Source organism: Cupressus sempervirens, chromosome 5 (assembly GCF_028749045.1).
Source record: "Cupressus sempervirens isolate cs-2001-9-10 chromosome 5, ASM2874904v1, whole genome shotgun sequence".
In the NCBI taxonomy this organism is placed as follows: Eukaryota; Viridiplantae; Streptophyta; class Pinopsida; order Cupressales; family Cupressaceae; genus Cupressus; species Cupressus sempervirens.
Genome location: NC_143122.1, coordinates 340,533,096 through 340,545,242, shown reverse-complemented (window position 1 = coordinate 340,545,242; position 12,147 = coordinate 340,533,096). Strand labels below are relative to the sequence as shown.

General features: G+C 37.5%; 1 protein-coding gene across 2 annotated transcripts in view; it reads left to right on the top strand.

The window, feature by feature from the left end:
* DAW1 (Transducin/WD40 repeat-like superfamily protein) overlaps window positions 1-12,147 on the top strand; it is a 308,544-nt gene that overhangs the window by 125,367 nt on the left and 171,030 nt on the right. For both annotated transcript variants that reach the window (XM_089830229.1, XM_089830230.1), the window contains 2 exons: window positions 586-674; window positions 771-874. In XM_089830229.1, the coding sequence (XP_089686355.1) occupies window positions 586-674; window positions 771-874 (193 nt within the window). The remainder of the gene's footprint in view (window positions 1-585; window positions 675-770; window positions 875-12,147) is intronic.

The following is a 12,147-nucleotide window of genomic DNA, read 5'->3' as shown; positions in this document are numbered from 1 at the left end:
TACCACATAGTATTGTTTAATTTATCTAAACATAGTATTTTGAGAATGGATGTCTACTGCATGATTGAGAGCAGAATGAATCTCTGAATTTTATTCTAAGTCAGCACATTTACCAATGTAACTCAAAGCCTTAAGTATTTCTATTGAGTGATTTCTGCCTTGTTTTCAGATTCAATCCACCGATGATAAATTCTTTAATAAAATATAGACGTGATCAAAAAGTTGGATTAAATTTTCCTTCCCTCTCTCAATTTGCAATACAACAAAATATGGTCCTAACATAATTACTTTTATAGATCATTTGGACTTCACATTGATAGAAACTCTAAGCTTGACAAGAGCAATTATCATGTCCCATATATCTTGAGTTTGAGTTCTATCACAATGTTGAAAGCAAATCAAGCCCAAATACATAAAGTTTAGTATTTTCTGAGTAAAAGGTTAATGTCAAATTGGAATGATTTCAAATTCTCAATTAACTTTTGAAGTATCCTTACTAAGATTTAGAATGAGGAGGATTAAAGAGTTGAAATGTGTGACAATTTGGCAACTGATTACTCTTCTAATGCTAACTATATTGACTAGGTATGGGATGTGAAAAAGAAAGAGTTGGCTCACGTATATCATTGCAAACGGATTACTGCATTTACAGTTCTACAGGGAAGTTCTTTCATGTATGTGATGGAAACTCAAATTTGAGATAAAAAAAATTAATAAAAGGTTTATTACAATTTATACAAGGGATGTTGAATGTTATTTTTATTTGACAGGTATATTGGAGATGAGAAAGGGAATGTTTCTGTTTTACAGTATGAACAAGAATCGAATAAGATTTTGTATATGCAGTATTCCGTTCCTTCCTTTGCTACTCTCGGTAATTGATATCTCTTAACTATTAGATTTAGTTGAATTTGGCATCATTGTTCTATATCTAGCATCACATAGTATTTCAAGACAAAAGAATTTGACAAGTTTTTAGTTTTGCATATATTGATTGTTCTTGTTTGTAAAACAGTAAATGTGAAGATGTTGAGGATTTAAACTCAAGAAGAACCAATTAAGTTCAAGAACTCATCCATGCTTTATGATATCTATAAATATAGTTGAAGAATGGTTTAATAAATGAGGATGTTGGACTTCAGTTTGTATAAAATTAATTTCTAAACAAAGAAACATATAGCAGGAAATAATACTACTAATGTTCATACATAGCCAAAAGTAATCACTAGCATTTCCTGGTTTCTTACTTAATTATTAAGGCAGATTATATGCATAGACAATTTGTACTTTTATATGTATGGTGATTCCATTCTCTAACTAACAATTGTCAATCTGCAATTAACGTTGTTACAAATGTTAATATTTTATTTCTTATGCAATGTAGGAGTTATTGCTCCTAATTGATAACTTCATAAAGCTGGGATCTTTGACTTCTATTTATTCAACATCCTCCCATGATTCTACAAAAATAAGAATAAATTTATATATATAAACTGAATTGAATCCCCCAAAACTCCCCACCTAGTTGTTGATATTTGTTATCTCCTTTACATCCATCATATATTTGGAGGGATTACTTGTTGTCCGGCAAAATGGGTAGTCAAACAGCTACCGGTGCAGCGACGGTTGTGTCATTTCATTGGCACCGTTTCATACATTATAAATATTGTGGACACTTATGTATTTCAGCGTCATTGTCATTGTAAGGAATATCATTGCTGTGTACGAAAACATTTTGATAATGAATAGTGATTTGCATTGAGTATTTGTTTTCTTTCCTTGTAATGACCCTGCTCAAATTTGATCCTAGAATGCTGATAAAGGTTCAAGAAGACACTTTGCATACAAGGGTCATATGACTGATATAAAATTTCAGTTTTCTTTTATGGCTCTTTCCTTCACTTAGCATCAATAAGAATGCTTGCAAGAAGACTCTCAATTGACTAAACAATGACCTATCATGAATGTGCAACTTATTTTGACAATATTTAATGCATATATGTGATTGAAACTACTTGCAACATGCAGCTACAACAACCAGTAATTTTGACAAACACTTGGGATGCAAAATTATAACATTATTTATGCCAAAAAAGAGAACCTACAGCCAATTGACATTTTGTCAAACAATTGGCATGCAAACTAATAAGCTGATCATGAATGATAAATACATATTCAATTACACTATATCAGACCAGCAAATTATGTCTCCTTTATTGCACATAAAATGTTAACTACAATGCTAGTATGAAATGGCCAAGACTCTTAGCTTACATCCACAAGAATAATGCTTAAATCTGTTACAACTTTCACCTACAGCCTTACCTTCTAATATGCATCTAAATGATAAGAACAATGCATGAAATATCCAAAGGAACCTGATTGTAGATGGCTGTAATAATTTTCTCCAATGCTGCCTTTTTGCTTTGCTTTTTCCGATCTGCTTTTTCACCTGCTTTTTTTGGATCCGCTTTTTCACTTTGCTTTTTCGAACTACATTTTCGGATCTGCTTTTTCAGACTATTTTTTCGGACTACTTTTTCAGATTGCTTTTTTGGATCTACTTTCAAAAACTCAAACCCTCAGGTAGTCTAAGTATACAAATTGAGCTCAACTTGAAATGGCTGAATACCAGTTCCAAAGTGCAACCCTTTAGAAGATCTTTCACTTCCTCAGTTATGCGATCTACTGGGAGGTATCGTTCCCAAAGACCAATAGACTATCTGAAACCCTTGGTTTCACAATAGACCATGTGATTGTATTCACAATCTGATGTCAAGAGAAATGATAAAAACTGAATGATGAGAATGAAGCCTAGGATGGCTATTTATTCTTTTTCTCCACTTTCTCCAGAAACTTCTAAAACATTATTTTTATTTTATTTATTAAGTGATTTTATAAGATATTTTTCAAGTCACTTTATTAAATTAATTAAATATAAAGTTATCTTTTTAATATTTATTTATTTGATAACTTTATAGATAATTAACTTAATACCACTTATTTATTTAATTAAAACAATTAATTAGTCATCCTCATAAAATATTCATTATTTTGGACAACTTAATTAATTAAATTAACTAAATCAAATTACTACCAAAACGGGGACATTACAGTCCGCCCCTCCTGAAATTGCTTGACCTCAAGCAATTCACCACCTGAATCCCACAAGAAGAATTGCATAATGTCCCTGTCATCGCCAAACAACTCTTGCAACATTTGCTCAATCCATCTGTCATTCTGTCGTAACAACTCAATACCACCAACGCATTCCACTGGCCTAAGTGGAATGTACAACCCAACTCTCCAACAATGGTGAACATTCTCGAATGAAATTGTACCCAGTATGGAGAATCCACATATTGTACAACTCCTATAGTCAACACAACTCTGCAGATCACCGGCCACCGTCTCATAACCATAACTCCCATGCATCGCTAATGGAGAATAGTCATCACATGATAGATAGCAAGAACTAGAACCCAAACCAAATTTGACGTCCATCAAATCCTCAACACCTGGGTCCAATGCAAACTGATGAACATACCTTGTAGTATAATGCTGATTAAAAGAACCAACCTCAGTCGACAGCTCGCCATACATAGGTGATGCAACCCACTGCAACTGATCACTAACCAAGCCGGAACTAACTACTACTTCCGAAGATATTGCCAAGGGAGTAATGTCACTAGCAGGAACCATGCCAACTGCTGGCTCACCAACATCACACATGATCTCTGATACAACATCACTAGTCTCCTTGCCATTCGTAGTAGAGACTACCACCAAGTCAAACATACCTCCATGCTCAGATGCAACGCCCAACTCAATTGAAACTGCCTCTAGTGGAAACGAACCAAACATTCCAATATTGGTATTGAGGATAGATATATCCTTATCTCCACTGCCTCTACCAAACTTGACCATGGACATCCTCGGATCACCAGACACCGCGGTCTGTGATTGTACGGAATTTGGTAAAGACTGAAGTCGCTCTAACTCCATGGTCACCTCAACCAAATGAAATTGTGACTCCTCGAAAGCCAACTGTGTACTCTGAAGGAACTCAGAAGTCACCTCAAGCTGCTAAGTAAGCTCATTCACCTTATCTTCCTTGACCAATAATGCGTCATATGCTGTACTACCCCACTCCATAAGATAATCTCTGTCGGCTACCAACTGCATATAATTCTGTCTCAGAATCTGGATAGCCTCCCATAAAGAGTGGATCTCTATCAAGGAAAGATAACTGCCTCCTTGCTCATCACTAGTAGGAGAACCCCATCCGTAAACTACTAACAATTGACGAGCAACATCGAAATGCTCGCAAGCGATAGCAATGTCTTGCTCACCAACTTTCAGCTGACTAGACACATGATTGTGCTAGCTGGTCGAACTCCTATACTCTATCCCTGGTATACTGTCCAAAGGAGTAACCTCAGAATAGCTATCATCTGTAATACTGCCATCCAAACTTTGCAGACTAACTACTGAACTCGTATCATCAAACGGAGTGACTGAAGCATCACCATAAACCTCCGTATCAAAGGAACCCGCTGAAGAGACTAAGTCCTCAACACTGTTAACAACATCCTCCTCGGTGTCATCTGTAATAATCAAATCCTAGGACTCTGCTGTAAACTCTGTCATATCTGAGGGATCATCAACACATTCCAACAAGAATGGTCGACTGGATACATGAACAATGCCCAACGCAGGTGTATAAAAACTAATTCCAGCATCAGACAAACTGTTGGCATGGATGAGAACTACACCTGGTAAACTACTAATCAAGTCCATGATAGTGCAACAAATACTACTACCAAAGAAAGATAGATATCTCCGGTCAAAACAATCTCGAGTACTGAGATAAGGATTCCAACATCTAATCCACGAACGAAAATCAACTGGCAACTCAAGTAAACTCCTCACCTGAGTAATGTGAACAATACCAATTGACTTCACGCACCTATTTACTGTACCCACTACAATCTTTGAATCCAGAGTGTGAATGCTAAGCATACTCATATCATCATCAACATGTGACCTGATTGTAAAAGAAAATTGAGTCCCTGCCATATGCGCTAACTCCTGAACTGAACTCACCTCGAGATGAAGCTCGTCCACATGTCTCTTAGAATCCTGGAGAGCCAACTGAGTATAGATCAAGGAATTCTGAGTACCCTCCAACTCATAAGAAAATCGGTCGATCTCCTCTTCCTTCTTCAATGCATCTGAATAGATCCCCACAAGATTAAGGAGATGATTGCGATTTGAAAGTAGGTGTATGTAACTTACCTTCATTGCTTCCATGCCTTCCTTGATCTGCTCTAAGTCGTCACAAGAACTTGTCGTGACTCCTTTTTGTCTCTCCTACAGTTGAATCATCCAAATGTGATTCTCGATCAATCCACGCATCCTGTCATGATGAGATAAAGCCGTGACAATATCCTTTTTCTTTGTCTTCAGCTAGCTTGCCAAAACACGTGAAGAACTACTAGCCTCTATCTCATGCGAAGAAGCATCCAACTGTGCATGATACTCATTTTCTGCAAAGTCTTGAATGCTCACTTTCTGATCAACTGTACTATCCTCAAACATGACAGTATCATCAACTGCTGTAACTTCATCCAACCCAACTGTACTGGAATCACTATATGTGTCAATCACGCAATCCAGTGTGCCTTTGATATCACCTTCTAATGCAACAGGCTCAACCTGCACATCTGTAACCACTTCTGCCTGTGAAGATGATGCAGATAAACCATTACCTGAAGATGTGCTAATGTCTCCCTGTATCGAATCAGCATGTCTGTTAAACTCCTCATACAAGTTTTTGCCTGTCATAGGAAAAGTACTTTGATCCTTAGGCCTATCAATCAAGCTCTTTAACCATGTACATGCCATAGGTGACACATTCTTCTTTTTTGTCCAAACCCACCATAAATCTTCTACCAAAAGTTTAGAAATTTCATCCCCCTCCTCAAACAAGATTGTGAACATGATGGAGTGCATCAATGCTAATACGCTGCTGGGATGAAACTGATCCATAATATTCCAAAATGTGCTAAACATCCTGCAAATGTCACCGATACAACCTATTGACAGCATAATGTTTTCAAATCTACACCTTGCAAATACGTCAAGTAATCTTGCCCTTTTTTCTAAAATAAGGGTCCCGGATGTTGTCCAACTTTTCGAAGCTTTTTACCATGCCGTGAAGTATCTCTCTCATAATCTGATCATCATAAGAATTAAGGCCAGCTATTATCCTCATGATTTCACTAATGCAAGAGAGAGTTGCAAGTCTTATCACCTCATCATGATGTCTCAATAAGCAGGGCTTAACCAACGAACCAAATGCTGGAGATAAAGCTGTTTGCATAGCATCGGGCTTTGACTGATCAATCTTGCCTAAATAATTTTCCAACTCCTCCAAAGTTTATAGAAGGTCCTCTGTTTGCTGAAATGGGCAATCTAATTTCTTCTTTGCATTGTGCATTCTTTCTTCCAAATCCTTATCTTTTGTTAATGCCATACTGATAATTGAATTCATTCTAAAATAACCCAGTTAGGCTGGCAGGAAACCGCTCTGATACCACTATAATGACCCTGCTCAAATCTGATCCTAGAATGCTGATAAAGGTTCAAGAAGACACTTTGCATACAAGGGTCATATGACTGATATAAAATTTCAGTTTTCTTTTATGGCTCTTTCCTTCACTTAGCATCAATAAGAATGCTTGCAAGAAGACTCTCAATTGACTAAACAATGACCTATCATGAATGTGCAATTTATTTTGACAATATTCAATGCATATATGTGACTGAAAGTACTTGCAATATGCAGCTACAGCAACTAGTAATTTTGACAAACACTTGGGATGCAAAATTATAACATTATTTATGCCAAAAAAGAGAACTTACAACCAATTGACATTTTGTCAAACAATTGGCATGCAAACTAATAAGCTGATCATGAATGATAAATACATATTCAATTACACTATATTAGACCAACAAATTATGTCTCCTTTATTACACATAAAATGTTAACTACAATGCTAGTATGAAATGGCCAAGACTCTTGGCTTACATCCACAAGAATAATGCTTAAATCTATTACAACTTTCACCTACAGCCTTCTAATATGCATCTAAATTATAAGAACAATGCATGAAATATCCAAAGGAACTTGATTGTAGATGGCTATAATAATTTTCTCCAATGCTGCCTTTCTGCTTTGCTTTTTCCGATCTGTTTTTTCACCTACTTTATTTGGATCTGCTTTTTCGCTTTGCTTTTTTGAACTGCTTTTTCGGACTGCTTTTTCGAACTGTTTTCAAAAACTCAAACCCTCAGGTAATCTGAGTATACAAATTAAGCTCAACTTGAAATGGTTGAATACCACTTCCAAAGTGCAACCCTTCAGAAGATCTTTCACTTCCTCAATTATGCGATCTACTGGGAGGTATCGTTCCCAAAGACCAATAGACTATCTGAAACCCTTGGTTTGACAATAGACCATGTGATTGTATTCATAATCTGATATCAAGAAAAATGATAAAAACTGGATGATGAGAATGAAGCCCAAGATGCCTATTTATTCTTTTTCTCCACTTTCTCCAAAAACTTCTAGAACATTATTTTTATTTTATTTATTAAGTGACTTTATAAGATATTTTTCAAGTCAATTTATTAAATTAATTAAATATAAAGTTACCATTTTAATATTTATTTGTTTGATAACTTTATAGATAATTAACTTAATACCACTTATTTATTTAATTAAAATAATTAATTAGTCATCCTCATAAAATATTCATTATTTTGGACAACTTAATTAATTTAATTAATTAAATCAAATTAGCGCCAAAATGAGGACATTACATTCCTGTTCGCTACAAGCTGAACATTTGGCACCATTGCTAGTTCGAATTCAGGATAGTATGGAAGGACGAACATAAATGGGAAGAATAGTACAAGACAACCGAAAGACAAATAATGATGGCGAGATAGAAATTTTTGAAGGAGAACATAAGGCAGCGCAGAACTTTCACATTCTGTATCGCATAAGCCTAAAAACTTTCGTACGAAGGGAAGCCACCGAGAACAATGTTACGACAGATAGTGTGTAGGATGATATGCACGCAAGCCCCACCATGAATAAATTTCTATACCAACTTCCCCGTCTGATTGCACATACCTACGTGGCACAGAAGAGACGTCAGAAGGAAACAGAACACGAGGAATGCTGTCGGGAGACTGAAGAAATTCTATGAGGAATGAGCAGCACAATGACAGAAAACTGAACCATGAGCCATTGGGCTATGGTGTTAAGGGCACTCATAAATCTGTAATTGTTGCATAAGTCGACACATGATGTGTACAAAATAAATAAATAAAAGAGTATTTTGTTTGATTTTCTTTTAAAATGGTACTATATGCCAAATGCCCAATCTTTTAAATAAGAATAGGAATTTGAGAGAATAAATCGATGAATTACAAATTGTACACGGGGAAGCCAAACGCGACGAAGGATAAGACAACTCACTGGGGAACGGACTGAAAGGAAGCCAGAGGAATCACCTAGTGTGGTGATTGTAGCGGGGTTCACAGGAACCAGCGAAGGGTGCCTCAGTTCGCCAAAACGGCATGGATGGAGAAACGAGGAGTTGCTCGAGGAAACACGACATCGATTGGCAGTGCTTGAGGAGACAAAGGAGCAATTTCTACATTTATCACACACACCACTACGAGACACCAGGGCGAAAGGAAGTGCCGGAGCAGCACTGGACGATGGTTAGAGTAACCTGGCAGGATCAACTTCTAATAGTTTAGCGACACGATCTAGTGGTAACCAACAGACAAGAAGCGCAATGTCAAAAAAACAAAAACTCTTGAAGTTCACAGGCAACGAGAAGGAGGATCCCATGCGGCATTGCCGTATGTGTGAAACAATATGGATGGCCAATTCAATCATGGATGTGGATGAATGGTTGAATCAATTTCCCACCAGCCTATGGGGAGTGGTGGTGGATTGGTTCTCCGACATGGACAAAGCAAAGATCTCCACATGGGATGATTTGAAGAAAGAGTTCCATGCCGAATTCTGACTGCCTCGTGATGATAATGAGATTGTAGTAGAAATCTACAATTGCAAACAAGGAAAGAAGGATACGGTTCGAGCCTACAATCGAAGGGTTAAAGATCTTCTTAGTTGAATGGGAACTTAGCTTGTAGATGAGTTAAAGAAACACTGGTTTGTAGAAGGCCTCTGCGGGGTGTTAAGAGGAAAAATGAAGATAGTTCTGCCCACGTCATACACTGACACATATGATTGTGCCCCGAATCTGGAAAGTGAAAACAAAATAGCAAAGAAAAAGAAGAAGAGAAGTAAATTGTCATCATCCTTTCAAAGTGATGAATCATTCGATGAGGGAAGCAGTGCTGATAGCGAGGAGGAGCCAAGCAAGAAAGTGCAAGCACTCCAAAAAGACTTGGGGCGGATGCGCAAGGAATTCAAATCAATGATGGGAACAGGTGGCCGCATGGAGGAAGGAGAAATTTGGTGCACGGATTGCAAAGAAAAGGGCCATTCAAAGGGAGCATGCCCGAAGAAGGTGGTGTGTGATATCTGTCAGGTCCTAGGGCATTCTACAAAAGAATGTCCATTCAACATTAAGGCTAGGAGCCAATAGATATTGTTAACACGAACAACCATCCACATCCGGCACAAACAATGAGACTCAAGGCAACACTAATGCCACATCTGGCGGCTACCGAAATAATTGCCGAGGAGGACGAGGTGGAAATGACAATAGAAATTGAATTCAATATGATTCGAAAGGAAGGCTCATAATCCAATGTCAAGCATGTAACCAGTGGGGCCACTTCACCAGAGAGTGTTGGAAGAGCGACACTCCACAAAAATTATGTCGATGGTATGGTCCAGGAGATCATGAGGATGCTAATTGCTCGAAACAAGTAAATCTCATTAACATCGACAAAGAAAAAGTATTGGTCATCGCCACAACTAGGCTAAGCAGGCCACTTACGCTGACCCCCGCACGGACAAGAAAAGTCTGAGGGAAGCATGGGAGGACGTGGAAAAAGCAATGAAGGATACTAAGGATGGTAAAGATGCTATCCCTTGGTGATCAGAGGGAGAAAACAGTTTGGTCAACCAGATCTTGCAAATGGAGGTGCTCATAAGAGTTCAGGATCTATTACAAGCAGTACTACAACTCGGAACAACATTGTTGAATACCCATGCAACCACGGCGGAGATGAAAGGACAACCAACAGTACTAGGAGGGTCGGCGATAGATCCCATGTTGCTCACAGTAAGTAGTGGCAGACATTCGGCAGTGGTTGAGATGAGAATCCTCAGAACCATCTTGACAGACACCATCGTGGATGGCAGGTCCCTGGTGAATGTTCTCCCCGAGGAGACATGGAGGAAATTGGGGAAGCCAACCCTGTGGCCATCTATGTTTAACCTACTCGGCATTGACCAGCAGGGGATAAAACCCCTCGAGACCCTGGTGGCCTAGCAAGCAATTATCGGGATGCAACCATTTGTGTTGGATTTTGTAGTAATCCCATTAAAGAAAAAGGGATATGACGCCATTCTTGGAAGAGGATCGCTGGTGGCCGCGAAGGTAAATCATAACTGGAAGAAAAATAAGTGGGGAGCGGAAGTTTGCAATTGATCTTCAAACCCAAGTGGTAAGTGAAGGAATGGCCTTGTAGTCGGAGTCCGAGTTAGACAAAGAGCACTAGAGAGAAGAAGGCAGAATGAATCCAAACCACAAAGGCGTCTTAGAATTGGAGGAGTGCTCAAAAGATGAGACAAGTTTTGTCATGTCCCCATTTTGGAGGCAATTTGATTTAATTAATTTAATTAATTTGGTTATCCAAAATAATGAATATTTTATGAGGATGACTAATTAATTATTTTAATTAAATAAATAAGTGGTATTAAGTTAATTATTTATAAAGTTATCAAATAAATAGATATTAAAAAGGTAACTTTATATTTAATTAATTTAATAAAGTGACTTGAATTATAAAATATTTTATAAAGTCACTTAATAGATAAAATAAAATAATGTTCTAGAAGTTTCTGGAGGAAGTGGAGAAAAAAGAATAAATAGGCATCTTGGGCTTCATTCTGATCATCCAGTTGTTTATTTCTCTCTTAACATCAAATTGTGATTCAGTCACATAGTCTATTCTGGAGCCAAGTGGTTTCAGATAGTCAATTGATCTTTGGGAACGAAAACTCCCTTGGATTAGCATAACTGAGGAAGTGAAATATCTTCTGAAGGGTTGCACATTTGGAGGTGATACTTCAGTCACTTCAGCTAGGGCATCATTGGGCCTAAGGCCATTTTCAACATTTCAGGAGGTAATTTTAGCAGGGCCAAAATTATTGGAGGTCATTTCTAGTAGGTTTGAAATAATAGGAAGCCATTTTAAAGTAGGCCGAAAAAGCAATCGGAAAAAAGCAGGCCGAAAGAGCAGAACCGAAAAAGCAGGCCGAAAAAGCAGTCCAAAAAAGAAGCTCCGAAAAAAGCAATCCGAAAAGCAGTTCGAAAAAGCAAAACGAAAAAAGCAAATCCGAAAAAAAAATCTGAAAAAGCAGTCCGAAAAAATAGTCTAAAAAAAAGCAGTCCGAAAAAGCAATCCGAAAAAAGAAAATTTGAAAAAGCAAAGAAAATTATTACAGCCATCTACAATCAAGAGCGGCAGCTAGAGAGGCACGACTTGGGCACTTGAGGAGGTTATTTTCTGTTCAGTGGTATTGCAATACATCTATTCTCTAAGGCGACTTCATATGCCAGGTCTGATGCGTATTTTCATAGTTGCCTTTCACTATAGAGTGCTGTTGTAACTGTCATTTCGTATCAGACCTATCATTCATTAATAGATACATCATTCATTTTTACATTTCTCACAATGGTATCAGCAATCCATGGCTTTAGTTGTATTTAATCATCCATGTGATTAGCGTACTGCTGTAGGGGAGTACTGAAGTTAGATATTTAGTATTGCATTAGTTTTCATTGGCAGCTGTAGGTGCATATTACTTTACCAGCAATCATCATATTTTGATATCATTGTAAATGCCAAGAGTCTTGG